General features: G+C 56.2%; 3 protein-coding genes across 5 annotated transcripts in view; 2 read left to right on the top strand and 1 right to left on the bottom strand.

Moving 5' to 3' along the window:
* The first annotated feature begins 16,214 nt into the window (after window positions 1-16,214).
* On the top strand, window positions 16,215-20,738 carry CDC42EP5 (CDC42 effector protein 5). Its single transcript, XM_059905791.1, is given in 2 exon segments — window positions 16,215-16,376; window positions 20,207-20,738. Coding segments are annotated over 2 exon segments (624 nt in total). The 3' UTR covers window positions 20,669-20,738.
* Window positions 20,739-21,000: 262 nt separating this feature from the next.
* LENG9 (leukocyte receptor cluster member 9) lies at window positions 21,001-23,530 on the top strand. Its single transcript, XM_059905704.1, has one exon. The coding sequence runs from the start codon at window positions 21,791-21,793 to the stop codon at window positions 23,507-23,509; it is 1,719 nt and encodes a 572-aa protein (XP_059761687.1). The 5' UTR covers window positions 21,001-21,790; the 3' UTR covers window positions 23,510-23,530.
* A 777-nt stretch (window positions 23,531-24,307) lies between these two features.
* LENG8 (leukocyte receptor cluster member 8) overlaps window positions 24,308-26,887 on the bottom strand; it is a 10,652-nt gene continuing 8,072 nt past the window's right edge. For 2 of the 3 annotated variants that reach the window (XM_059905660.1, XM_059905661.1), the window contains exon 15: window positions 24,764-26,874. In XM_059905660.1, the coding sequence (XP_059761643.1) occupies window positions 26,162-26,874 (713 nt within the window). In that variant the 3' untranslated portion in view covers window positions 24,764-26,161. Of the gene's footprint in view, window positions 26,875-26,887 lie in introns of all 3 variants that reach the window. The other variant, XM_059905662.1, reaches the window with a different exon arrangement.

Raw genomic sequence — 26,887 nt, 5'->3', positions numbered from 1 at the left:
GATGAAGAGCAGACTTAGGCAGGTGTGGGGCTCTGCTTTCTGCGCAGCGAAGGCAGGGTAAGCCCTTACCCGGGCGGAGGCCGTCTCACTGTGCGTTTCAGCTGTGTAACTATTACGGCCAATAGACCCAAAAGTGTAACGACTCACGTGATAGGAATTAGTTCCTCTTCCAGGAAACAGGTGAAGTTGATTCCAGCTCAGCAGGGAGGTGCTTTAAAATACTGTGTATTAATTTTAAAATGTGAGGGAGCAGATCAGGAGACGCCTGCCATTGAAAAGATATTTCATCACAGTTCCCAGGAGGAGGGGGCATGCATGCCACCCGCCAGGGCCACGTAGGGAAGCACCGGAGACAGAAAGGAGATGGAGTGAGGGGAAAATGGGAGCCTTTACTGTGGTTTCCACAAGCAAGAATGGGCAGGAAAGGGTAAGCAGGCATGGGATTGGCTGGATTAATGATTTCAGCGGGTCCTGGGGTGGAGGGGGCGTCCCTAGTTGTCATGTGCTTGGCCCTAGCGTGACAAGGGCAGGTGGATCGTGGCCCAGACTGTGGACCCTCATAAAGGAGGGAGTGCGGGTATGGACTCTGGATTGACTAGTTTGTATTTGATAAGTGCACCCCAAGAAGAGGATTCTTGCTCAGGAGCTGGGGCAGGGTGGGGGGCAGTGAGGGAGGAGGCGGGAGGACAATGCAAGTGACTCAGGCATATTATCGGGTCATCTAGGAAAAGGTGTGTCCAGTGTCAACCTTAAAATTAAATGTCGTTATTTTACTGGCAAATGAGTTTATTTAGGAATGGCAGAGGAATTGCGATTCAGGACATTCAAACTATGGCAAACCACAGTCAAGTCCAGAGAACAAGGAAGAGGAATGTTACTTTACAGAGAAAAAGGAGGAAGCTGGAAGGGGCTGCTTTGACTGAAAGTCCCTTGGAGAAAACCAAGAGGTCAGGGTGGTGGTGGTTTCTCATTAGCTGGGCTGTTGCTGTTTCTCCTTGGGTAGGTTGTGACTGTTTCTCATTGGCTGGGCTGAGGCTGTTTCTCATTGGCTGGGCTGAGGCTGTTTTCTCCTTGGCTGAGTTGTTGCTGTTTCTCATTAGCTGGGCTGGTGCTGTTTCTCATTGGCTAGGTTGTGGCTGTTTCTCATTGGCTACATTGTGACTGTTTCTCATTGGCTGGGCTGAGGCTGTTTTCTCATTGGCTGAGTTGTTGCTGTTTCTCATTAGCTGAGCTGGTGCTGTTTCTCCTTGGCTGGGTTGTGGCTGTTTCTCATTGGCTGGGCTGAGGCTGTTTCTCATTGGCTGGGCTGAGGCTGTTTTCTCATTGGCTGAGTTGTTGCTGTTTCTCATTAGCTGGGCTGGTGCTGTTTCTCATTGGCTAGGTTGTGGCTGTTTCTCATTGGCTAGGTTGTGACTGTTTCTCATTGGCTGGGCTGAGGCTGTTTTCTCATTGGCTGAGTTGTTGCTGTTTCTCATTAGCTGAGCTGTTGCTGTCTCTCATTGGCTGGGCTATTGCTGGGCGAGGAGAAAATCATCCTTCTTCTGAAAATCAAGCTTCGTCCTGCCCAGGAATGTAAAGTAAGCTGCAGCAGAGGGTAGGGGTGAGAGAGCTCCCCTTGAGGGCTTCCCAACTCCGTTTTAAATTAGGTTTCCCTTTATTAATTTTCACACTAGCATATGCATGTATGACACACGTTAAAGCATCAACTTTATAGAAACCTGAAATATGACTAGTACAAGGGGTACCGCAGGCTCTATTCTATAGGGTTATCTGGGAACCAGGTACCACACTGAGCGTGTGGTTCCAGGGTCACCCGGGGCATCCATAGCCATCAGCAGAAGGGGAGAGCCGTGAGGATCTTGTGTGGGAGGTTCACGGGCCAGGCCTGGAAGAAGCTCCGTCCGTCCAGCTCACATGCCACTGTGAACTTCATCCCAGGACACACATAACTGCAGGGAGGCTGGGGAGATCATCTCGCTGGGAGCCCAGGAAGGGAGGACACGGTGCTGGTGAGCAGCCGCAGTCCTGTCACACAGGGACCACCTGTCACTTTGAGCACTGGGTGGGGCGGGGGGCTAACGGGTTGTGGGGCGCGTTTCCAGTCTCCACTGCTTCCTACCCGACCTCCTCTTACATAGAAGTTCTAGGGACACAAGAAATAGACTCTCAAACATTAATCATTTCACAAGCTAGTGGAAGAAGGAAACATTCCTGCAAGGAGATACTTAGAATTCAGAGTGAGGCATTCAAGCCCAGAGGAGCCCACAAGCAGAGGTGGTGCTGAGGACCAACACCCACTCAGGTAGACAGAATAACAGCCCCAAAGATGTCCACATCCGACCTCCCTGGAGCCAGCTGCTGTGTTACCTTAGGTGCAAAAAGGGTCTTTGCAGGTGTGATTGAGTTAAGGATCTTGAGGCGGGGGCGGGGGGGAGGGCTGGAAATGAGCTTGGATGTTCCAGGTCGACCCAATGTAATCACCAGGGTCCTTGTAAGAGGGAGGAGGCAGGTCAGAGAGAGGGAAGGAGGTGTGACCACAGAAGCAGGAGTCCTAGTCAGAGGGAGGATTTGAAGAGGCTACAGTTCTCCTTGAAGGCAGAGGAAGGAGCCCCGAGCCAAGGAATGCAGACGGCCCCCAGACGCTGCTAAAGGTAAAGGAATGGATTCTGCCCTGGAGCCTTCAGAAGGACCGCAGCCCTGCTGACCCCTGATTTTAGCCCAGTTTAACTGATGTTAGCCTTCTGACCTCCTGAACTGTAGGATAATAAGTTGTGTTGTTTGGTGCCACTATGTGAGTGGTTCGTTACAGCAGCAACTGCAAGCTTATTGGGATGAACAGCCTCCAATCCCAAACCTGAAGGGCATTAGCCAGGTGATGGGGTGAAGGTCAGATCAAGGACAGTGTCCTACAGCTGATGGGTCCTCTTGTGTTTGGAGAACGCATGGCGTCCAGTGGGGATGAACTGGAGTAGGGGTGGGAAATGGGGACCTGCATATTCCTCTGGGTGGACCTAAAGCCTGAGGGACCCTCCGTGTGCAGTCGTGGTCTCATCATCTCCCTCGCCCACTCCACACGTGTCCGTACATGTGGGTGTGTGCATGTGTGTCTGTGTGTGTATGCGAGCATTCATGGGTTGTGCATGCCTGTATACACTTTACAGTGTGTGCAGGTGTGTGTGTACATATGTGTGCGTTTGTGCATTCATGGCCATGTGCATTTGGGGGGATTGGTGCTGTATGCAGGCGGGGCTGCTCTGTGCCTTCACCCAGACACAAGTCCCTTCAGACATCCCCCTCACTCACCCCTGAGACACACACTTGGATCACAAAACACGGATGCACTTTTTGTCGTTTCCCTCACTAAGTTTTGAGTCACTGTGGAGGCAGAGACTAGGACCTAGAACATGTGTACCCCAGCGCCACACGCAGGGCTAACGCAGTTGGGCCCGTGAGGACATTTATTGATGAACAAGGTGAAGCATGATCCAGAAAACATGGTCTTAGCTATCAGCTGCATAAGTGTAGCCCAGATTCAAGGTCAAAAAATGAACTCTAGGAAGGTTTGTACAGTCAGTTGAGAAGACAATGAAAACGGATCTCTGGGGGCAGGGGAAGATTCACAGGACATGTCTGGAATCAGCTGGGCGACTGTAGGACCATAGCTGGGTCCTTGGAAACAGCCAAGGGACCACAGCTGGGTCTCTGGAAACAAGTGCTACACGTTCTCTCCAAGGAGCTAGTTGATTGTGGGAGGGGCCACATGGTGAATGAATCTCCTAGAAGTTGATTGGGGGTCTCAGGACTCCAGCTCTTGCCTGCAGGATAATTGACTGGATGACTTCAGAAAGGGATGATTCCACAGGGAAACCCTCCAAATGCCCACTGCAGGCTTTTGCAAGAGTGCCCTCCCTTCTAGGCTGTTCAAACATAACCATCAGGGGTCCCTTCTCGCTCCTAGTGTCCAGGTGTGGAGGATGAGCTCTCAGTCCCTCCGTCCCTCTCAGCGCTGAGCGGGGCCGGCAGCGGGCGCTGCCCACAAGGCGGCGGTGCGGAGCTGCGGCCAAACCCCGCGGTCTGGGGTCTGGCTGACCTGGGCTGGTTCCTCCCCTTCAGAGCCCTGTGCCTTTGGACGAGAAACTTTAACTTCGTTTCTGCATATTATTAATAAAAGGAGTGGCGGCTCTCAGAAGGTCTGGGAAGTGCCTCCCACGTTGGCCTGTCGTGGCATTACTGCCATCAGGTGCCTGGGGTAGGGTTCTCTCAGTCCCGTGGGTGTTGTTATCAGGGACCTTATGAATATCAGAGACACCCCAGTGCCCTGTGCGGGCCAGCCCCTTCCTGTGGTCTCACCACTCCCTGATCCAAACCCAGGAGAGGGCCAGGCCCTGATCCCCAGCACAGACCCCCCCAGAAACCCCTCCAGGCTGAGGTCTGCTACTCACCAGCTGAGGAGTAGGGCTGAGTGTGGGCGGAGCTGAAGTCTCCACGGGTCCTGTGATCAGGGCAGGAGGGGGACTGATGCTGTGTGGGGGCTGCCGAGGGTCTGTCCCCCGGCCCCTCCCCACCCTGAGCATCCGACAGCAGGCCACATCTGGCCATCACTCAATCCCAGACAACACCCTGAGACTCCTGAGAAAGTGGGGCCGGGGCCAGGAGACCAGGGAGAGTGCCCTTGCTCCGTTCTGCTGGGGCGTCCCGCCCTCTGCACCTCCTACAGCTGCGCCCTGCTTTACTGCCCAGAATCCATGTGGAATGTCCGCTCTGAGGCCCCAGGAGGGTGTGGAGGGGGTCAGAGTGTCCTGGATGGGCACTGACTCCAGGACATCTCAGGGCTGACCACCCACAGGGACAGGGATGGCCTCATCCCAGAGGTCCCCCAAAGCACCATCCAGCCCTGGTCAGGGGTCCAGGACCATGTGACGTGCCCGATGGAGGGTGGGACACATGGCCTCCGGGCCCCACAGATTCTCACCCAGTGGAAAGGACAGTCAACACCATCCTGAGGGAGAAGACACAGGTTCCCTTGAAGGGGTCTGTCCCCACCCCATCTCTGGAAGCCCACTCCCCGCCAGCCCAGCAGGGCCAGCTCTGTGCCCACCCTGATGCTGGGGCTGAGTGTCCAGGCCACTGTGGTGTTCAGGTGAGACCAGGCTCTAGAGACCCGAGCCAGGTGTGAGGGCGGACGTGTGTGCAGAGGGAAGAGGGAGCCAGAGGGCTTGGGGGTCAGGAGGGGGCAGGCGAGCCTGTGCACGGAGGACACAGCTGGGGACAGGGTCCAGGGACCTGGGGCAAACCTGAGGGCAGGGCAGAGAGCTCCTCACCTGTCCCCGCCAGCTCCAGGGCACCCCTGGGCTCAGACCAGAGACTACCTGTCCGGTAGAGGCACTGATAAAGCTGGGCAGTGTCGCCACGCACAGCGGTGATGCCGAATCTGGCCTCCGTCTGGTGTGGGCCAAGTTGAGACGTGTTATCCTCATTCTTGAAGTCATTTCTGTTGTCCTTGTTCTCCAAGTGGAATCTCTTAACCCTATCAGGGCCCCGGCACACGAAGGTCAGCTGCCCTCAGGAGATCACAGAACCCTGCCCCCAGACAGAGGGTCTGGGCAGGGTCCCTAGGAGGGGTGAGAGCAGGACCTCAGGGTCTGTTATGAGGAAACCACCACACAATGCAATTCACTCCTTTCAGTGACTCAGTTCAATTTTTCTTTTTTTGACAAACTTAGTTGTGCAAGCCACCACAATCAAATTTTAGACCATTTTCATCATCCTTCCCAAAAGACCTCCCCACATCCATTCTATGAGCATGTAAATTCCCATCACTGCAGAGTTATTTTCCCCACTTGACTTAAGGACCCTGAGACTTGGTCACATCTTGCTCAGGATGGCGTGGGAGGTGTCAGAGCAGGCTGGGCCCCCGGGCATGTCTGCTGCAGGGGGCGGCTCCCTCCTTGCCCACGGCCACTCTAGAGGGACAGAGAGAGCTGTGAGGGTGGCATAGGATGGGAATGACCGGGTCATCCCTGGGACAAGGAAAGCAGGGGTCTGGAGTCGGTAGGAATGATCTGGGCTGGGTCTGAAGGGCAGCTGCCAGTGCCAGGTGGAATTGTGTGGGGTGAGGGGCGCAGTCTGCAGAGGGGCAGTGGAAGTGTGTGTGTGTGTGTGTGTGTGTGTGTGTGTAGGAGCTGGAGCACAGCTCTGGTCCCACATTCCCCGGCAGGTGAGGATCCCTGTGTCCAGTGTAAGTTCCCTGTGCAGAAATCATGCCTGGGTTTTCTCTGTATTTTCTACCTTCATCTCAGTGTATTCGCATTTCCTTGTTACTGAGGCTCTGGAAACCCCATCTGTCTCAACTAGCCTGAGGGCAGGGGGCAGAGCGGGTTTGTAGCCCTGAAACAGGAAGTTGGCCTCACATTCAGCAAAATCCCCCTTAGAGGCAGGGGGCTGGCAGAGGTCACTCACTCATTCATTGTGGTTATTGTCTTTATCTGGAGGTTAAGTGTGGTTTAAGGAGATGCATATAGATGTCAAGTTGACAAAGGGTGGATTTGTGAGGTTTAATTTGTGTGTCACCTCGGCTGGGCCATGATCAGTTATGTGGTCAGACATTCTGGATGTTTCTGCAAGGCTGTTTTTGGATGATATTAACATTTAAATCACTGGATTTAAAAGAATTTTTAAAAGTTAATTTGTTTTATTTATTTATTTTTGACTGCACTGGGTCTTCGTTGCTTCGCGCCAGCTTTCTCTTGTTGCAGCCAGCGGGGGCTACTCTTCGTTGCAGTGCACGGGCTTCTCATTGCAGTGGCTTCTCTTGTTGCGGAGCATGGGCTCTAGGTGAGTGGGCTTCAGTAGTTGTGGCTCGTGGGCTCAGTAGGTGTGGCTCACGGGCGCTAGAGCGCAGGCTCAGTAGTTGTGGCACACAGGCTTAGTGGCTCCGCGGCATGTGGGATCTTCCTGGACCAGGGCTCGAACCCGCGTCCCCTGCATTGGCAGGCGGATTCTTAACCACTGCGCCACCAGGGAAGCCCCTAAATCATTGGATTTTGAATAAAGCAAATTGTCCTCCATAATGTGGGTGGGCCTCATGCAATCAGCTGATGGCCTGAATTGAACAAAAGAATGACCTCTCCTGAGCGCGAAGGGATTCTGCCAGCAGACTGCCTTTGGACTTGAACCTCAGCATCAGCTCTCCTAGGTCTCCAGCCTGCAGCCCACCCTTCAGCTTTTGGAGTTGCCAGCCTCCATAATCGTGTGACGATATTCCATACAATCTGTGTGTGTGTGTGTGTCTGTGTATTTGTGTGTGGAGTATGATATATATATATTCACATGCATCCTACTGGTCTTGTTTCTATGACAAAGCCTGGCTGATGGGTACAGGGTTTCCTATTGGGGTGATGAAAGTGTCTTAGAGCCAGTTAACAGTGATGGTCGCACAAGACTGTGAATGCACCAAATGCCACTGAATTGTACACTTTCAAATGGTTAACCGTCGCTTTTATGTTATGTGACCCTTACTGCAATAGGAAAAACAGTAATGATGTTTGTAAAGGAGGCAGCACAGCCCTGACATTTCATGAGTGCATTCTTCCTGCTCTCATACTATGCACCCATAGCATATCCATAAAAGACAACCTTATGACCAAGCCAAGTCTAGGGTGCGTCCATTTTGCTGCCTCTCTACCTCCCCCAGTGTAGAGTAGGAAAGAAGTTGTCTTCTCCTGATGACAGCGTTCTGTGGTCAGTCTGATCTCTGCATATTGAGCTTCCCTGCCTCCTGAACAATTCTGGCTCCTTCTCTGCGTGGCCCCAGCACCGCCGGACCTGTATCTGGACACCCTCCCTATTTCACCATCAGGACCCAGCCCCAGGAAGGTAGGTTCTGCGGCTGCTGTCCACAGTGCTGATGGGGATTTGACTGTCGAGTCTAGTTTCAGCACCATGGCCAGCGTCTGGGAAGGCAACACAGCCTCCCCCGTTTCCCGATATCTCGGTTGTCAAGTAGGCATCAGCTGAGCCCCATCTTTGGTCCTCTTGTGTAGACTCCGTGCAGGATTCAGATAAGACATATTCAGTCAGAGCATGAGGGTAAATTGGAAAACTACGGGGGATGGCTGTAGTTGGCAATGATTCAAACTCCCTTCACAATCTGTGCATCCAGAATAGGGATAAAGCTCAGAAGCCCAGGATGTTGGTCCCGCACTCAGCATCACAGGCACTGGAGCAGACCAGCGTGTCATATAATGTTCGTTTTCCCCCATCCACCTCAGAACTATCTTTTACCAGACTGGGTTCAGGATACCAGGTACTGGGTATGACCAAAAGAAAATGGATTGGGCTCACACCAAACCGGTTTCAAAACCTAGATCTGCCTCTTGCTAGCGCTGTGTCCCTGGGAATGTCATTCTGCCTCTCTGAGGCTCACTTTGCTTTTCTGGAAAATGGCAATGATAATGGTGTCTGCTTCAAAGGAAGCAGGTGATCAGAGATTATTCTATTCTGCTTCTCACAGGAAGCAAGCAGTTTGGCTAAGAGCACAGGATCTTGAGCCAGGCATCCTGAGATCTGATCATAGCTCTGCCTTTTTTTAACTTTGTGACTTAGGGAAAGTCACCCGATTGCCTCTACTTTGTCATCTATCAAATGAGGATAATGCCAGGACCTGCTTTGTGGGGTTTTGGTAAGAAACTAAATAGTTCATACACGAGATGTGTGGAGTAGAGTGTCTGGCATTTAGCACTCATTCAAGGATGTGAGCTGCTATGACTATTACCGTCACCATCATGTGCCTAGACACAGCCTGGCAAACCGCTTGGGTTTGGTAACGATAGCTGCTTTTATGAATTATTGTTAGGATTTCTGTGAGGGTCCTTGGAACTCCGACACAGATGAAGAAACTAAAGCTACAAGTTGAAAAGTGACTTGCCTGGGTCACACAGGCAAGAGCTCCAAGCCAAGGCTGTCTGACACCAGTGCACGGGCTTTGGCCGCATTCCCGCCTGCCCACGTTTAGCAGCAGGGCAGGAAGGACCTTAGGAATCCCCGACCCACCCTCAGGTGGAAGACCGAGGCTCGTGGTACTTTGGCCAGGAGTTTGCAGCAATTATCTCTTGGCCCTTCCCTATTTCCTCAACTTTGCCAGTTGTGCCAGGCTACTCCTTTCCTTCACAGAACCTGCAAAGGATCCCAGGAACTTTTCCTGCTGGGGTTGTAACCAGAGGGGGAGGGAACTGCAGATGGTCATTTGGAAACAGTGTTGGTTGTCCAGACCGTGGGGTGGGGGAGCTACTGGCATCTAGTGGGTGGGGCCCTGGGACGCTGCTGAACATCCCTCAGCACACAGGATGGCCCCCAACCCTCCCACCACAAGGAATGATCCAGCCCCAAACGCCAACAGCTCCGAGGTGCAGAAACGCCGGTCTCTGTGTTTGTAAGAGCCCAGCCCAGTTGGAAGGTGTATACTGCAAACTAATTTCATGGGGCTTGGATGGGATGAGGTCATTAAAACCTTATTAGTTAGGGTTATTTTCCTTTCTCTCTTTACAAGGGGTGGGGGGGGGGGGGAATTCCCTGGAGGTCCAGTGGTTAGGACTCCGTGCTCTCACTGGTCGGAGATGAAGATCCCACAAGCCATGAGGTGTGGCCAAAAAAAAAAGAAAAAAAAGAAAAAAGAAAAAATCCTTCCTTTCTCTCTTTACAAGAAGGATGTATTCAGGTATCATTCATGTAACTAAAAATTACTTTACAAAAGAAGAAACAAAAATAGCAGCGAATGTATCCAAACCAAGGAAGGAAATAAAACTCCTTCCAAGCTGTGTGTGTGTTAGGGGGGGTGTGGGGGGGGGCAATGCACTGGGAGCCAGCTCAGCTGGAAGGAGGAGGGAGCTGCAGAGACAGAGCTCAGACCAGACTGGCTGCAGTCCCAGGGTTCCCTCTGTTGGCACAGATCCCGTCTCCGGCTCTTCTTCTTCTTCTTTTTTTTTTTTGGCCGCACCGCATGACTTGCAGGATCTCAGTTCCCCGACCAGGGATCGAACCCTCGCCCCCTGGAGTGGAAGCGTGGAGTCTTAACCACTGAACCGCCAGGGAAGTCATCTGTCTCTGTCTCTGTCTCTCTGTCTCCCTCCCTCCCTCGCTCTCTCTCTCACCCCGTCTGTCCCTACCCTCTCTGACTTCCTCTCCTCTCCCGCTGCATCTAGATGAGGCTCTTTCAAAGTCCTTTGGGTTGTTGGAAATACTTCCTGATGGGAAAACCCGAACCCTGGGTCACCCCCCGCTCAGCATTCTCTGACCACACTCCTGAGCAGCTGGGGAACTTCCCGCAACTCCACGCATAGGTCACCCTGCTTATGGTCTCTGCTCTCCGTGGCCTTTGGTAGAGGCCCTGCCATGCTTGCTCAGTTTCCTCATCTGCTCAATGGACATAATAACAGCACCTGCCTCATAGGTTGATATGAGGACTAAATGAGATAATAAGAAAGAGTGCTTCGAACAGAGCCCGCACACAGCAAGTGTTCAGTAGACTTGCCCTGCAGTTCGTCTGGGGCTCAGATCTGAACCAGCTTCCCCTCCCTTCCCAGCACAGCTGAACGCCTCACCTCCTCCACCCCTGCCTCTGCCTCACCCAGATCCAGGCCAGTGGGGTAGAGCCCCAGAAGCACCGCCCCACCTGTACACTGACCCAGGCTGCAGTCACCCCTCTATCCTGCCTCCTGCTCCTTCAAGAGGCAGCCCCCGCTGCCCTGGGCTAAACCCTCCTCAAGTGCTCTAGACATGGGCTACCCAATACCTGGACCACTGGCCCCCAGTGGCTATTTCCATGTAGAATCAATGAAAATTAAATCCAATTAAAATTTCACTTTCTCAGCCCCACTAGCTACATCTCAAGTACCCAACAGCCACATGTGACTACTGTACTGGACAGTCCCATCATTCCAGAAAGTTCTGTTGGACAGATCCTTTTCTTCCCTGCTCCTGGGGGTCCTGTCCTTTATAGAACCTACCTCTCCTGTATCTTCCATCTCTCCTTCTGAGTCAGGGTCAGCCTGCCTGAGTTCAAATCCTGCCTGCGCAACTTTAGGGCTGCATTAGCTAAGTTACCTAAAAATTAAGAGACAAACAAACCAAAAAACCCTCTCTGTGCCTCAGTTTCTCCATCTGTAAAATGGGAATAATAATACCAACCTCCTCTCGCCCATAGAGTTATTGCAAAGATTAAGGTTACATATGGAAAGAGCTTAGAACAGCTCCTAAAAAATTCTAAGCCCTTGATAAATGTTCGCTGCTATTATTGTTGTTATATACTTTCTTCAAAATGCTGAAGTAAGCTCAAGCCCCCTTTTTAAATCGGTATGTAGTAGCAATGAATGAGTCCCAACAGAAACTGATAAGTGGGAAAAAAGTGGTAGCCCAAAACCATCCAGTAAAAGTTCCTTTGTGTGTTTAATATGTGTTTTCTTAGAGCACCACGTTGATCAGCTGTTCTCAACCAGGGGCAATATCCCCCCTCCAGGGGCCACTTGGAAACAATGCTGGCCGCCTAAATCGTGGGGAGGGCAAAGCTACTGGCATCTAGTGGGTGGAGCCTTGGGACGCCGCTGAACATCCCCCAGTGCACAGGATACTCCCACCACAAAGAATGATCCAGCCCCAAATGCCAGTAGCTCCGAGGTGCAGAAGCACTGGTGTATGTGTTTATAAGAGCCCAGCCCAGTTGGAAGGTGTATACTGCAAACTAGTTTCATGGGGCTTGGATTGGACAAGGTCATCAAAAGTATGTCAGAAAGGGAAAAACAAATACCGTATGCTAAAACATATTTATATGGAATCTAAAAAAAAAAAAAATGTTCATGAAGAACCTAGGGGCAGGACGGGAATAAAGACACAGACCTACTAGAGAATGGACTTGAGGACATGGGGAGGGGGAAGGGTAAGCTGAGACAAAGTGAGAGAGTGGCATGGACATATATACACTACCAAACCTAAAATAGATAGCTAGTGGGAAGCAGTCGCATAGCACAGGGAGATCAGCTCGGTGCTTTGTGACCACCTAGAGAGGTGGGGTAAGGAGAGTGGGAGGGAGGGAGATGCAAGAAGGAAGAGATATGGGAACATATGTATATGTATAGCTGATTCACTTCGTTATAAAGCAGAAACTAACACACCATTGTAACCAATTATACTCCAATAAAGATGTTTAAAAAAAGTCTATGTAAAAAAAACAAACAAAAAACCATATTAGTTAGGGTTATTTTCCTCTCTCTCTTTACAAGGAGGATATCCTTTATGTAACTAAAAATTACTTTTTCAAAAAAGAAACAAAATAGCAGCGAATGTATCCAAACCAAGCAAAGAAACAAAACTCCTTCTCTGACCCCTACCTCTCCCGCCAGATATCCATCCTGTCTTGCTCTCCTTTCTTTCACAGCGGGCTCGCGGACTCCCAAGTCCTCTGCACTTTTTCATCTCCTCCCTCCCTCACCTCCCCAGCTACAATCTGGCTTACGCCCGCCCAGCCCCCATGGGCAGTTCTCACTCTGGCCACCGGTGACCTCTGGTTTGCTTTTAAATCCAGTGGATCTTTTTTTTTTTAATCAGACTGAGACTGCAGAGAGGGGACCTGTGCGTCCTCCCCGGGCTTCTGCAACCCATCTCTCTCCTCCTCCTCCTTCTCTTTCTCTGGCTGCTGCCCGGGCCCGGTCCAAGTTCCTTCCCCTTTTCTTATCTCTCAGTGTCACCCTTTCTCAGCTGCTTCATCCCAGAACCCTGCTCTTCCCGCACTTCAGTCCAGAACCAGCTACCTAATTTGCGGGGTGCATTGCAAATGAAAATGTGGGGTCCCTTGTTCAAAATGATTAATACTGTGAAGATAGAGGAAACCATTAAACCAAGTGCAGAGGGCCCTTCTGGGCATGGCGACCCCAGTGACTGCACAGGTCGCTTGCCCATGAAGCTGATCCTGCTTCCTTCTCCTCTGGGCGTGGTCTCTAGCATCTCTTGTATGCCTGCTTCTCCTCCCAGCCTCTCCAGCTTGGTGGCCACCCCACCATCCCCCGGGATCTGCCCTCTGAGGGTCCTTGGCGTAGACAGAATGCACCTCTAAAGATATCCAGACATGAATCCCTGAAACCTATGAATATGTTGTATCATGTAGCAAAGGGACTTTGCACTCAAGATTAAAGTTAGGACCCTTAAGACGGGGAGATTATCCTGGCGTGATGGTTCATTTTACTTGCCCGCTTGGCCAGGCTAGTACCTGGTTGTCCAACCAAACACTAACCCAGGTATGGCTGGGGAGACGCTATGTAGGTGTGACTAACATCTATAACCAGCTGACTCTAGGTAAAGGAGGTGGCCCTCGAGAATGTGGGTGGGCCTCACCCAATCAGTTGAAAGGCCTTCACTGCAAAATGGGGAAGAAATTCTGCCTTAAAGACCACAGCATCAGGGACTTCCCTGGCAGTCCAGTGGTTAAGACTCTGCCTTTCCAGTGCAGGGGGCATGGGTTTGATCCCTGGTTGGGGAACTAAGATCCTGCATGCCACGCGGCGGGGCTCAAAACAACAACCAAACCAAACCAGAAACAAAGACGGAGGCATCAGCTCCTAGCCTGACTGAGAGTTTCCAGTCTGCCTTATGGAATTCAGGCTTGCCAGTCCTTAGCATTGCAAAGTCCAATTCCTTGACATAAATTATGTATACTTCTGTATTAACTTGTACTGATTGATTACCAAGTAATATATTAATACATATCCATTACCGATGGTGATATATGTATAACGCCTGTATTTTCCAGGTGGGCCCAGCCGAATCACATGAGCCCTAAAAGCAGAGGACCTTCTCTGGCTGGAGGGAAGAGGGAGATGGGGCAGGCCTGCAAATCAGGGAGACCTGAAGCATAAGAGGGGCTCAACTTAACCGTTGCCAGAGGACAGACACAGGGAAAACACCAGGAGGATGCAGGCAGCCTCTTGGAGCAGACCAGCCCCCAGCTGACAGCTTAACAGGTACAAGAGTTTTTTGTTTTGTTTTTGTTTGTTTTTGTTTTTGAGGTGATGAAAGAGTTTTGGAACTAGATACGGGTGATGGTTGCACAACATTGTGAGTGTACTAAATGTCACTTTATTTATTTATTTTAATTAATTAATTTATTCATTTTTGGCTGCGTTGGATCTTTGTTGCTGCGCACGGGCTTTCTCTAGTTGCGGCGAGCAGGGGCCACTCTTTGTTGCGGTGCGAGGGCTTCTCGTTGCGGTGGCTTCTCTCGTTGCGGAGCACGGGCTCTAGGCGCGTGGGCTTCAGGAGTTGTGGCACGCGGGCTCAGTAGTTGTGGCTCGCGGGCTCTAGAGCACAGGCTCAGTAGTTGTGGCGCACGGGCTTAGATGCTCCGCGGCATGTGGGAATCTTCCCGGACCAGGGCTCGAACCCGTGTCCCCTGCATTGGCAGGGAGATTCTTAACCACTGCGCCACCAGGGAAGTCCCCTAAATACCACTTTAAAATGAGTCATTTTATGTTATGTGAAGCTAACGTCTATAGAAAATAATTAGAACTTTTATTTGTTTATTTATTTATTTTGTGGCCACGCCACGTGGCATGCAGGATCTTAGTTCCCAGACCAGGGATCGAACCTGTGCCCCCTGCAGTGGAAGTGCGGAGTCTTAACCACTGGACCGCCAGGGAAGTCCCCGGGTTGTTGTCACTTTTTGTCTCTGTCATTTAAACATTTGTCGTGGTTACCGAGGTTCAGGTGACCACTCCCCCACCCCCACCTTCAGTTTTGCCTCGGGTGTGAGTCCCAGCCTGCTTCCATTCCTCCCCCCTCCTGGATCGTGGAGGGGACCCTTTACCACCTGGATCCGACCCTGTTCTTCCTGCTCAGCACCCTGCCCAGGACAAAGGACAAGGCGTGGGCTCCCCATGGCTTTCGAGCCGATCTCTCCGGGCAAAGCGAACTCCAGCCGGCGCTCTAGTGCTCTCCGCTCCACCCGGCGGCCCGGCCGCTCTGAATATCCTCCCTCCTGTCTCCAGCCCTGTGAACTCCCGCTCCTCCTTCAAGATTCAGGTCAAGCCACACCTCCCTGTTATCTGTGAAACTCACTCCCTCCCTCCCCAGCCCCAGCACCCCAGCCCCAGCGCACAGCTGAGCCAGCCGCCTCCCCGGGGCCTCTGCCTCCCCCAGGTCGGGCCGTCTGGCACGCTGGCCGCTGAGGGATCTTCCTCACACCCAAATCTGACTCTTCTTGGCGCCGCTGGGCACTGGCCCTCGGTGATGTAATGACCCTTCTGCGGACGAGGAGCTCCAGGCAGGGATATTCATCCGGGGAACTCCCCAAAGCGGGGTGAGAGCTGCGCCTCCGAGCTCACATCCATCCTTCTGCTGGTCTCACTGCCCGACCTGGTCTGTTTCTCTCTCTCTCTCTCTTTCAATCCCACACGTACTCCCTCAACAGCTGCAATCTGGAAGAAATTATTCTTCTACACAGCCAGACTTCCCCAGTTTCAGGAAATTCCAGGCTGGCAGGGGGAGGGGCCGAGCTGGGGGCCGCCCCGTCTGCCGTGTTCTCGGGCGGGCGCACCCCCAGTGCCAGCCTCCTCCCCACCCCCCACCCCCCCACTCAGCCCGGAGGGGCCTCAGCTTTTCCACTGCTACTTCCTAGTCCTTTAAATCCTAGAGGCAAACTTTTGGGGGATAAGGAAGGCTGGGAGGGGCCTACGCCTTAACCCTCTCCGCCCCAGACAGACTGAGCTGGACTGCGCGGTGACTCTGCGCCCCCTTGGGCTCCTACCATGGCCCCCGAGAGGGGCTGACACTTCAGATCCCGGTGCAGGTAAAGAAGGGGCTCCATGCCAGGGTCTGCCCGGGTTGGGGCTCAGAATCCTGGGTCTGAGGGGGGAGGGGCTGGGGGCCCGGATTCCTGGGTCCGAGGGGGGAGGGGACTGGGGACCTGGACCCCTGGGTCCGAGGGGGGAGGGGCTGGGGGCCCGGACTCCTGGTCTGAGGGGGGAGGGGCTGGGGGCCCGGACTCCTGGGTCCGAGGGGGGAGGGGACTGGGGCCCTGGACCCCTGGGTCCGAGGGAGGAGGGGCTGGGGGTCTGGACTCCTGAGGCTAAGGATCAAGAGAGCTAGGAGCCAGGACTCCTGGAACCTGAGAGAGAAGGCGGTGGCACTCTGGGCCCGGCCGCCTGGGTCCTGGATACCCCTCCAGGTTCCGCATGACGCTTCCTTTGCCAGGTGAGATCCCGCCCGGAGGAAGAAGGAAGGAGGCGCGGGCCTGGGACTAGGAGGCGGAGGCGGGCTCCGAACCAAGAAGAGGGGGCTCCCAGCTTGAGCCGGAGCCTGAGAGTTTGCCTGCCCGGTTCAGCGAGGACCACGAGGTAAGGGGCAGTGGTGGCCCAGGGTCCCCGGTCAGGTCTGGAGGGGAGCCGGCCAGCCGGCCAAAGGGACGGCGGCCGCTGAAATCCTGGGCCGCAGCCACGTGGCCTCAGGAAGCGCGCACTGGAGCCCCGAGGGGGTCGGGGGCTCCCAGTCGCGGGTCCCCCTGTCCCGTCTGGGTCCCACCCTCCTTATTGCCTCTCCTAAAGGGCTGAGAACCAGTCGGGCTGGATCTGGAGCGGGTTGTTATTTCCTCTTGGCGGGGCTGGGGCCCGGAGAGGACAGAGGTGAGCCAGCTGTGCCCCCCACCCCTGCAGCTGGAGCCTCGGCCCGGAAAGAGAGGGGGCGGGTGGAGGCGGGTGGAGGCGGGAGGAAGGCGGCCTAGCCGAGTGCGCGCGCTCGCCGCGTCCCAGGCTTCCATCCTGGCTCCTGCTCTCTGCCTGCTTTAAGATTGTCACAACAGCCCCTCTGTATGGAGCTTGGCCCTGTGACGGCCTTTTTCCGAGTATGACCTCATTGCATCAAGCACACAACAAGGGAGATAGAGCCTTCTGTTCAAGGGGACACTGAGGCTCGGAGAAGCGGAGTGGCTGGCCCCCGAGGTCTCAGAGCTAGAGAGGAGAAGTGGTAGCTTTCAAAAACAATTTTGAACTCATTGTTCTTATCTAGAATGGGAAAAAGAAAAAAGCAAAGCAAACAAAGAAACACAGTCAAGGGTGTAGGAAATCCCTGGCTTTGATACCAAAGCGTTATTTTTTCCATGGGTCTGCACACCCTCTCCTTTGGGGGCTGTGAGCAATCTCATATCATCCTTTGACTCCGGAGTTCGTCTGCCTGGGTTCCAAATCCAGCCCCCAACATTTGCTACTGTGTGATCCAGGGCAAGTTACTTCACCTCTCTGTGCCTCAGGTGCCACCCACATCTGTAAAACGGACAAAATAACAACGGTGTCCCCTCACTGGGTTGTTCGGAGGATTAAATGAGTTCATTCATTTGTGTGAAGCACTTAGACCCCTGCCTGGCCCAGAATAAGTGCTCGGGAAATAAAATGTCAGCATGATGAGTATACTCTACGACAACCGCTTGCAAACAGGCATTCTGATTTCCCATTTTTCAGAGGAGTAAACTAAGGCTTAAGGCTGAGGAAGTTAGTGCCGGGTCCCACAGAAAGGCAATGGCAAACCTGTTGTGTTTGGTGTCAGAAACCAAGATCTTAATATGCTGCTAAGTGCTGGAAAATGGCAGTGATGTCACCTTGTAGGGTGATAGGAGGATGGGATGAGGGGCAAGGTAGGGGGTGGGCAGGGAGAAGAGGCAGTAGCTGAGAGCCGTCCAGGGAGGCGCCAGTTCAAGGGGCAGCAGGCAGTGGAAGCAGTAACTCTGGGCTCTGGAGTCCCACAGAGCTGGCTTTGTGACCTTGGGCAAGTCATGTACCATCTCTGAGCATCTATTTCCTTCTCTGGGACAGGGGAGAATGATCCAAAGTAGGACTCCACTGAGCATTTACTGAGCATTTGCTGTGCGCTGGCTACTGTGCTAAGACTTTCCATGGGCAACATCTCCCCAGTTCTTGCAAAGAGACTGAATTATTATATGAGCGTCATTCCATTTTTGAGATGAGGAAGTGAGGTCAGAAAGGTTAAGTAATTTGCCCAAAGTTACACAGCAGTGGGCACAGTCAGATCCAAGTCTGGGCAGTTGGCTTTCTGAGTTCTACTGTTTTGAACTATGACTCACTGCCCAGGGATAAGGGGTGCCGCTAGCTCTGAGACAGGATTTTTTTTTTTTTTTTAAACTGAGGATTGAGATTCATTAATGAGCAGAGGTCGGCATTAAAAAAGAATAATAGGGAGTTCTCTGGCAGTCCAGTGGTTAAGACTCCGTGCTTCCATTGCAGGGGGCGGTGTGGGAGTGTGGGTTCGATCCCTGGTCCGGGAACTAAGATCCTGCATGGTGCAGGATAAATGCGTCATTCATTCATTCATATTTATAAAATAGAATTGAAACTGAGTGCCTAGCACGTGATAAGAGTAGGTCTCAATTCATAAAATGTTTGTTTCCCTTATGTAGGGGGTGTGGGTGGGGGGTGGGGAAGGAATGGTGACTGTGTGCCAGATTGCAATAAAATATATTTATTCATCTAGGTTGAGGTCAGGGAAGTTTGAGAAACACAACAGAGGTGGTAAATCAAGACTGGTTTTTCCAGAGAAGTAACTGTAAAGTGTGTGTGTGTGTGTTTGGGTAGGAGAGAGGGCAGCTCTCAGAACATATCCATCTATGATTATTTCAAATCCTTTTGGCTTTAATTTTTCTCCACGTTATCACTGATCTTTCCCAGGGTGCTGGTCACTAAAAGCACAAGGCTGGCTGCTTTGCCTGCTTCGTAGGATTTGATCTAAATTTTGTTCCACAGTTTTGTTTGGGAACACATGCCCCTCCCCAACTCTATCACTATCAATTAGCTGGAACTGTTAAAAATATAGTTTTCTTTGAGTGAGTATTTCTGTGTGTCCTGCAAGGAAGGTAGTGTTATTTTATCCATTTTCCAGATGGAAAACAAACAGAGAGCGATCACATAATTTATCCCAATTCATACAGTTGGCAAAGGGTGGGGCTTCAATTCAAATGGAAAGGTTTTTTGTTTTTTTTTAAATTGTTATTATTATAATAACAGTGACTGTTAAAACAAAAGTACAAGGTCATCAAAGTCCCTCCCAGAAGTTCCATAGAAACAGCCAAGTTCCAGGATATGGGCAAAGGTTGGCAGGCATATCTATTTACCATCGAGTCTGATGCAGTCATGTGGCTATAGGGCACCTAGTTTACAGTTCATGAGCTGCCAGTTTGGAATTTATGCCATTCTTGCCATGTTTTAAAATAGCAAAATTTGCATGATTATTATTGTTACTCTTGTTTTCCAAGAAGTAAGACTTACATGTTTCTTTCAAAACCAGATAATTCAAATTATAAAATACTGTGCAAGTATATAGATTTCCCAGGCCCACCCTAAACCTCCCAAATTACAATTCTCAGGCCAGCCTACATGATGACTTTTGTGTGTTCTAGGCAAAGCTTTCATGGAGATAATTATATATGTATATATATCATAATTATATTTTACGACTGCGTTGGTATAAAGACAAACATAATCCAGACGCTTTAAAATAAAACACGGCAGCCCCGTCTGGGAAGGGGCTTCTGTACACCATGTGTTGAGGGGGAGGGTCTCATCTGCGCTCCCCGGGGTTTTGTGGGCTCTGCAGGCCCCAAAGGCGAGGCTGGAGAGGAAGACCTGGGCCTGTGTCCCTGCCCTGCGGGAGCTGCGGACCAGTGGCCTCAATAAAGGACAAGAGGTTCAAAAAAATAATAATAAATTAAAATGTTTAAACATGTGTGCGGGCCTCTAGAAGTGTGGCGGGCCCTGGGCACTGTGTCTGCTGCACCTAAAGGACAGAGTCTGCCCTGTCTTCAGGGTGGATGGCCCTGTGTTCAAGCTGTAGTTTCTGTCAAGTTTGGGAAGCAGTCCAGAAGGTTTGGTGAAGCATGTTGCTTGTTCTCTGACCTATAAGAAGCTCAAACGTTAGTTCTTGGTGGAATTAACATATGGGCAGACCTAAATTTGAGTCTGAGATTTGAATCAAGCAGCTGTGACCTCGGACCTCTGGGAGCCTCAGTTTCCCCACTTGTAAAATGGGAGCAATCCCACCACCATCATCCTGTATTTATGGAGAGCATCCTCTGAACGGCGTGCTAGGCCCAGGGCTGGGAACGCGGAAGGCCTCGGTAGCGTCCTCCCGGGGGAGGCCGTGCTAACCCGTCCCTATCCCGCAGATGCCGGTCCTGAAGCAGCTGGGCCCCGCGCAGCCCAAGAAGCGGCCGGAGCGCGGCGCTCTGTCCATCTCCGCGCCGCTCGGCGACTTCCGGCACACTCTGCACGTGGGGCGCGGCGGCGACGCCTTCGGAGACACTTCGTTCCTGAGCCGCCACGGCGGCGGGCCGCCCCCTGAGCCCCGGCCGCCGCCCGCGGGGGCCCCGCGCTCCGCGCCGCCGCCCGCCGTGCCGCAGCCCCCGCCGCCCGCCCTCCGCGCGCCAGCGCCCGCCGACCCTCTGCTGTCCTTCCACCTGGATTTGGGCCCCTCCATGCTGGACGCAGTGCTGGGCGTCATGGACGCGGAACGTCCGGGCGCCGCCGCCGCCAAGCCCGACGTGGACCCCGGCCCCGGGGCGCAGCACCCTAGCGCCCGCTGCCTCCCCAACGCGGACCTCGAGCTGGACGACGTCATCGGCCTGTAGGCACCCCCATTCCCTGCGCCCTTACCGTCCAGCGCCCCACTTCCTTATACATAAACCGACAAGGTCTGTGCCCCAGGGTATTGTCTGTTCACTTTGCATGTGGGAAGGGGGTACGGGGAGGGGTGATGGGGTCCTGGTGCCTTTAAGAGCTAGGTGTGTCACGTGGGGTTCCGGTCCCAGCCAGGTGGGTGGAGGTCTCAGCATTAGCCTGGTGTAATGGGATGCGGCCCCTTTAAGAGAGCTAGGGGCGTGGTTGGGCGGTGCCCCTCCTAGGGGCGGGGTCCCGATGTGGCCGCTCCCCCAGCCTGGTTTTTTCAGCAGTGTTGGCTGCGCGCAGCCGCCGCCTGCCGGACGCGGCCCCGGGCCCGGCCTGACTCGCTCCCTCGGGCCGGCCTACGGCTGTGACCCCGTGAGCTCCGTGTCTCCAGTGGACCCAGCCCAGGCGAGCTGTCCTTTACCCCGGGAGCGGCCGCACAGGAAAAATGGCCGGGAAGAGGCGTGGTCCCCGTAGAAAAAGGACTCCCCAAAGATGTGTTATCCCGAGGGCGACAGTTGCGTCCCAAATCCGGGCTACGAAGTTCGTTCTGAGCGTACAGGCGTCCGCTTGTCCCGCGGAGGGCGCGGCCCAACGAGGGCCCGGAGGGGCGTGGCAGCACATGCAAATCATTAGGCGTGTCGGGGCGGTGCGAGCCAGGCTCTTCAGGGGCCAAGAGAGCGCGGGGCCGCATCGTTAAAGCACTGGACTAGGGACGGGGCCAGGTTCTCTAAGGAGCAAGAGTGGCGGGGCCGCACTTGTAAATCATTAGGGAGCGGAGCCAAGCTCGCTAAGGGGCCAGAAGAGGCGGGGCCGCACCTGTAAGGTATTTGGATTGGGGGCGGGGCCGCATATGTAAATTACTGGGGCCGGGGTCGGGGCCACAGATAAAAACCGCTTGGCTGCAAGGGTCAGGCGCCCCCAGGGCACCGCGGGGGGCCGTCCCACGCGCGAGTTGCTTTCCAGGTCGGGGCGGGGCCTGAGCCTCGCCTGTGACGTCACAGCGGCGCCTGGCGCCCGTGCCGGCAGGACTGGCCCAGGTGCGGAACGGCCTGAGCGGGGCGAGCGCGCCAACGCACCCCACTCCCATGGCGGCTGCCGGGGGGCCGGAGTCGCCCGTGGGGGCCCCCGTCGCGGAGCCCGCGCCGCCGCCGGCCTGCCGCTTCTTCCTGGAGGGCCGCTGCCGCTTCGGTGCCCGCTGCCGCCAGCCCCACCCCGGGGCGCCGGCGCCGCCGCAGCCTAGAGGCGAGCCCGAAGCCGAGGCCAAAACCAAGAAGCCGCCGCTGCGCACGGCTGCGGCCGTCATCCAGCGCATCCGCTGGGACCCGCGCCTCGACCCGGCCGACTTCTCCGTGGGCTACGTTGACCGCTTCCTGGGCTCGCGCGAGGAGCCCTTCCTTTCCTTCTGCTGGGACGAGCCTCTGGCGGCGCTCGGGCCGGGCGTCCTGGCCGTGCCGCAGCACCGGGTGCGCTACTTCCGCTTCCGCGGCCGTCTGGTGTGGGACCGCGCCTCGCGTACGGACCTCGTCTTCGGCTCGGGCTTGGCTGCGGGCCGCGGGCCCACCATCCTGGACGCGCTCGACGGTGGGGACGCGCACGGGGTCGGAGAGGCGGGCGACGGCGAGGACGCGCACCAGACCGGGCATGCGAGCGACGGCGAGCACGTGCACGGAGCCGGAGGTGAGAGCGACGGCGTGGACGCGCGCGGGACCGGGGGCGCGCACGACGGCGGCGACAGGGGCGGGGACGTGCACGGGACCGGGACCGGGACCGGGGACGAGAGTGACGGCGAGGACGCGTACGGGGCCGGAGGTGCGCTCAGCGGTGGGGACACGGCCGGGGCCGGAGGCGCACTGGACGGCGTAGCTGCGACCTGCCTTGGCACCGGTGCGGGAGGGCGCGTACAGCCAACTTGGACGGGACTCCGGGCCGCCTTGGCCCAGGATGGCGGAGGCCCCGAAGCTGGGCGCCTGGGGTTGGCGGGGACATTATCGAGGATCCAGGAGCGGGGGTTGGGCGGCCCTGGAGGCCAAGGTTCCCCGTGGATGCAGCCAAGAAGGGCGCTGAAGCCAGCCGCCGCCGCTACCGGGGACCTGGAGCCCCCGGGTGGGGAGCTGCCGGCTGTGGTAGCCCCGGGAAGGCCCTCGGAAGGCCTCTCTGAGACGGAAGTGGAGTGGGGTCCCGTGGTCTGGCCCGTGGACGGTGGAGCAGCCGGGGCTGTGGGCCCTCGCCAGCCCCGCCCCACGCACTTCGTGGCCCTCATGGTGACAGAGGCTGAGCTGCAGGCCGGGGTGGCCAAGGTCCAAGAAGAACTGGTACGAAATGCACCAGCTTGCGCGGCGTTCACAGTGCCTGCTCAGGCCCTGCACCTGACAGTGGCCCTGCTGAGGCTGGCGGGCCCCGGGGAGCTGGCGGCTGCGGTCGACGCACTCAGAGGCGTGCTCTCCGACCCCGGGCTTCAGGTCCCTCCGAGGCTGAGGTTCAGGCGCCTGGTATTCCTGGGCTCTCATGTGCTCTGTGCGCCCCCCGACCCCCCTTTGGAGAACATGGCCCGAGTGCTCAGCCAGAGGCTGGAGGCCGGGGGGCTGAGAGTGCTGCAGCCCTGCAGGGGGCCACACCCCCACCTCACCCTGGCCAAGGTGCCCCAGGGTTCCCAAGTCGGCCTCCCCAAGCCTGGGTTCAGCCCAAGGCAGGAGCTGGGGAGCCAGCCTCTGGGGAAACTCTGGCTGTGCCGCGTGGGGAGGTCAGGGGGCACCTACCAGGCCGTTGCTGAGATCCCCCTGGTATCTCAACCCCAAAAGAAATAAAGGCCAGGACCCAGACAGACACCCAGAGGAAATCTAGCTCAAGGCAGAAGGACAAAGCGTGCACGCGTGTTTTCTCTCTCTCTCTTTAATTTTGATTTCTCTCAAGCTTCCAAATGGTGCTCAGTGCTCCAAGGAAAGAATGAAGGAAGGAAAGGGGAAGGGGAGAGGAGGGGGAGGGGAGGCAAAGGAGGAACATCTGGAAAAAAAGCAGCCCGACAGTCCAGCTGTTTGCAAACTCATTGCACATCCTCCAGTTACATGGCAGAAGAGGGAGGGAGGACGGAAAAGAAAAGGGGAGGAAGAAAAAATAACTTAAACAAACACACACAAAAAGAAAAGAGAAGGAAACATGACGTGAGCTGGTGATCCATGAGGCGGGGAGGGAGGGTAACCGTTTACCTGTGCTGAACCAAGGGGGGAGCGGGAGCAGGAGGGGGAGGGAGGGAAGGGAAAAAAAACCAGAAGAAACACTGGGGGTGGAGGGAGGAAGGGACACGGAGACAAAATACAACTGCAGACGAGGCGGCCCGGCTGTCGAGGTCCCGCGATGGCCTCCGGAGTCCTCAGTGCAGGGTGGCAGTGCGGATCTGGCGGTGGCGAGGCGTTGGCGTTTCTGGGGTCGGGGGCCGCGGGCAGGGCACAGTCTCTACGCGGCTCCCCTCGCCCCAAACACTGAGGCCCCGGAGGGCTGGGCAACAAGAGTCTGTGGTGAGGCAGATGAGGCGGCGGGTGGCGGGCTGGTGTGCTGGTGCCCCCGCCGCAGGCGGGCACGGGCGGAGCGGCCTGTCTTCTTCCACTGGCCCTCCCCCGGCATGGGATGGGCCAGGGTGCCGGGTCGCTACCGGAGTACAAGCTCGAGAGAGAGAGAGAAAAAACACTGAGACAGCATTAGTAGAGGTGCAAGGTGGACACAGACGACCCTACAGACCATGCCCCCAACCCTCTGCTGTCCCCCCCGCCCAATCCCATCCCTCGGAGGCAAAAAATAAAAATGTAGAAAAATCTCTGTACAGACTCCCTGGTGGGAAAATGGGGGCCGGGCTGGTGGCTCTTCCTGGAGCCCACTCCCCGCAAATTAATTTACACCCCAAGTCCACGGCTCAAAAACAAAACCCGCCAAAGCGGCGCTGGGGGGCTGCAGCCCTGCCCCCCTCCCCCCGCCCCCCGCCCCGGCGGCGCTGGTGCTCAGAAGGCCGGCAGCTGCGCCAGGCTCAGGCGGCAGTCGACGCTGGAGTTGTCCGGGCCCGTGTAGGCCAGGCCCAGGGGCTCCAGGAAGGCCCGGCAGGCGGCCTCGCCCTCGAAGGCCAGCTCGGCCTGCAGGTAGGAGACTGGCAGCGCAGGGCGGAAGCTACGGAGACAAGAGGAGAGCACGATGAGGTGGGTGCGGGAGGGCCCCACGAGCAGGGAGTGGGCGCCCCCGTCGGGCACCCGCAGGTTTCCTCAGCGCGTCACCTGCCGGCCCCTCCCCAGCCCCGGCCTCCCCCCTCAGGGGCTCGGGGGGGCCCGGGGTGGGGGGGCCCCAAACCCCGGCTGCGCCCCCCCTCCCCCTCACTTACCTGTGCGGGGGGCGGGAGGAGAGGGGACGGGAGGGAAGGGCCCGGCTGGCTCCTCTGCTGGCCGGGGCCTGGGCAGCCCCTCAGGAGAGGGCCCATGTGGCCCGGGGCAGGGGCCGGGCGCGGCTACTCGGGGACCCGCCCCCCCGCTTGCCCTGACCTGGGTCCGAGTGCTAAGAGGAGGCTTGGCCTGTGCCAGGAAACGGCTCTTATACGTGCCCCGTGAGCTCGCTGAGCTCCCTCCCAGAACTGTCACCCTACCCTGTACAGACACACACCGAGGACAGCGCAGTGGCAGAGCCACCTGGCCGCTGTCACCTAGGAAGTAAGTAAGTGGCAGAAAACGCTCAAACCCGTCCTGCCTGAAGCCCCCACTTCTTCACAGCCCTGCAAGTCCGTGGGGGGCGGGGCTCAGGAGCCTGCTGTCCCCCAACACGGGGCTGGCCCGGGCCAGCGAGCCGGAGAGAAGCCGCGCCACCCTCCGGAGCAGGGGGACACAAGACCGGGAGGCCAACGACAGGCCAAGCACACGCGAGCTGAGGCAGCAACGGGAGGCCCGCCCGGCCACGGCCCGGGGGCGGCACCGAAGCGCACGGAGGACACACCGGGGCAGCCCAGGGTCCTGCAGGTAACCGGCCTCCTCCTCCCTCCTGGCTTAGAAAGCGGGTCCCGCGGCCCTGCCTCCTCTGTGTCTGCCCCACTCCCTCCTCTCTCTCCCCAGGGCCCCTGCCCGCACCTCGCCCTTAAATCGGCTTGACCCAAACTGGATCCTAGGAGTCTCCTAGGTTAAGTGTCCCTCCCCAGCTGCAAGCCATCCCCACGGCTCCCACCGAACGGACGTGGCACTCGAGGCCCCGCGTCCTCTGAGCAGGGCTTCCCAGCCTCAGCAAGACCGACACTGCGGCCAGGGGAGCCAGCGGGGGGGCGCCCCGTGCACCGCAGGACGCGGCGCAGCTCCCCCGGCCTCCACCCTGCTGCAGAGGCCAGGAGGAGCCCTGGCTGTAACAACGGGAGAGGTGTCCTGCCGTGGCCTGGGGGCAGCTCCCGCCTGACTGGGAACGTGGGCACAGGGTCCCGTCCCGGCCTAGCTTGCCCTGCCTCACGCCTGCTCCCTGAGCGCGCCCGGGCTCTCAAAACAGCTCGGGTGGGAGCGGGGCCTCGTCTCTGAGACCGCGGCTGCCAAGGGCGGGGCCGCCTCTGCTGGGCGTCCCCACAGAGCGGGAGCCCAGCCACAGGAGCGCCGAAGGTGGGCAGGGGCCTTGGAGGCAGGGGAGCCCGGAGCCCGGAGGAGACAAAGTGGGGTCCAGAGTGATACGAGCAAAAGGCAAAGAGAGGCAAAGGGGCAGGGGACCCCGGAGCAGTGAGAGAGGACGACGGAGGAGGGCCCGCCGTGCGCTGCAAAGTGGAGGGACCAGAGGGGAGGGCCGAGTGCGGAAAAGAGAGAAGGGGAGAGAAGACCAGGACCTGACGCAGGGAGGCCCGGGGAGCCGGAGGCCTGGCACCCGGAGGTGGAGGTGCAGAGGGGAGCGGGGAACGGAGGGGGGCGGCGGGCGGCGGTGAGGCCGCAGAGCAGAGGGCCAGGGGGAGAGCTCAGCGTCACATACGTTTTGATCATCGCCTTGAGGGCGGCCTTGCGCTCCCGGTCTGCAAACTTGTCCACGAGGTAGCCAGACATACAGGGCGCGTGCGAGTAGAGCCGGAAGAAGCGGTGGTAGTTGCCCAGAGCCCAGGCTGCCCTGAGCGCCAAGGCATGGGCCACACAAGGGTCCGCCTTCAGCTCCCGCGTCAGGTACGCCAGCTCCGTGGTGATGTCTGCGGCCGGAGA

Source organism: Balaenoptera ricei, chromosome 19 (genome assembly GCF_028023285.1).
Source record: "Balaenoptera ricei isolate mBalRic1 chromosome 19, mBalRic1.hap2, whole genome shotgun sequence".
Taxonomy (NCBI): Eukaryota; Metazoa; Chordata; class Mammalia; order Artiodactyla; family Balaenopteridae; genus Balaenoptera; species Balaenoptera ricei.
This window is presented reverse-complemented; position numbering and strand designations above follow the sequence as displayed.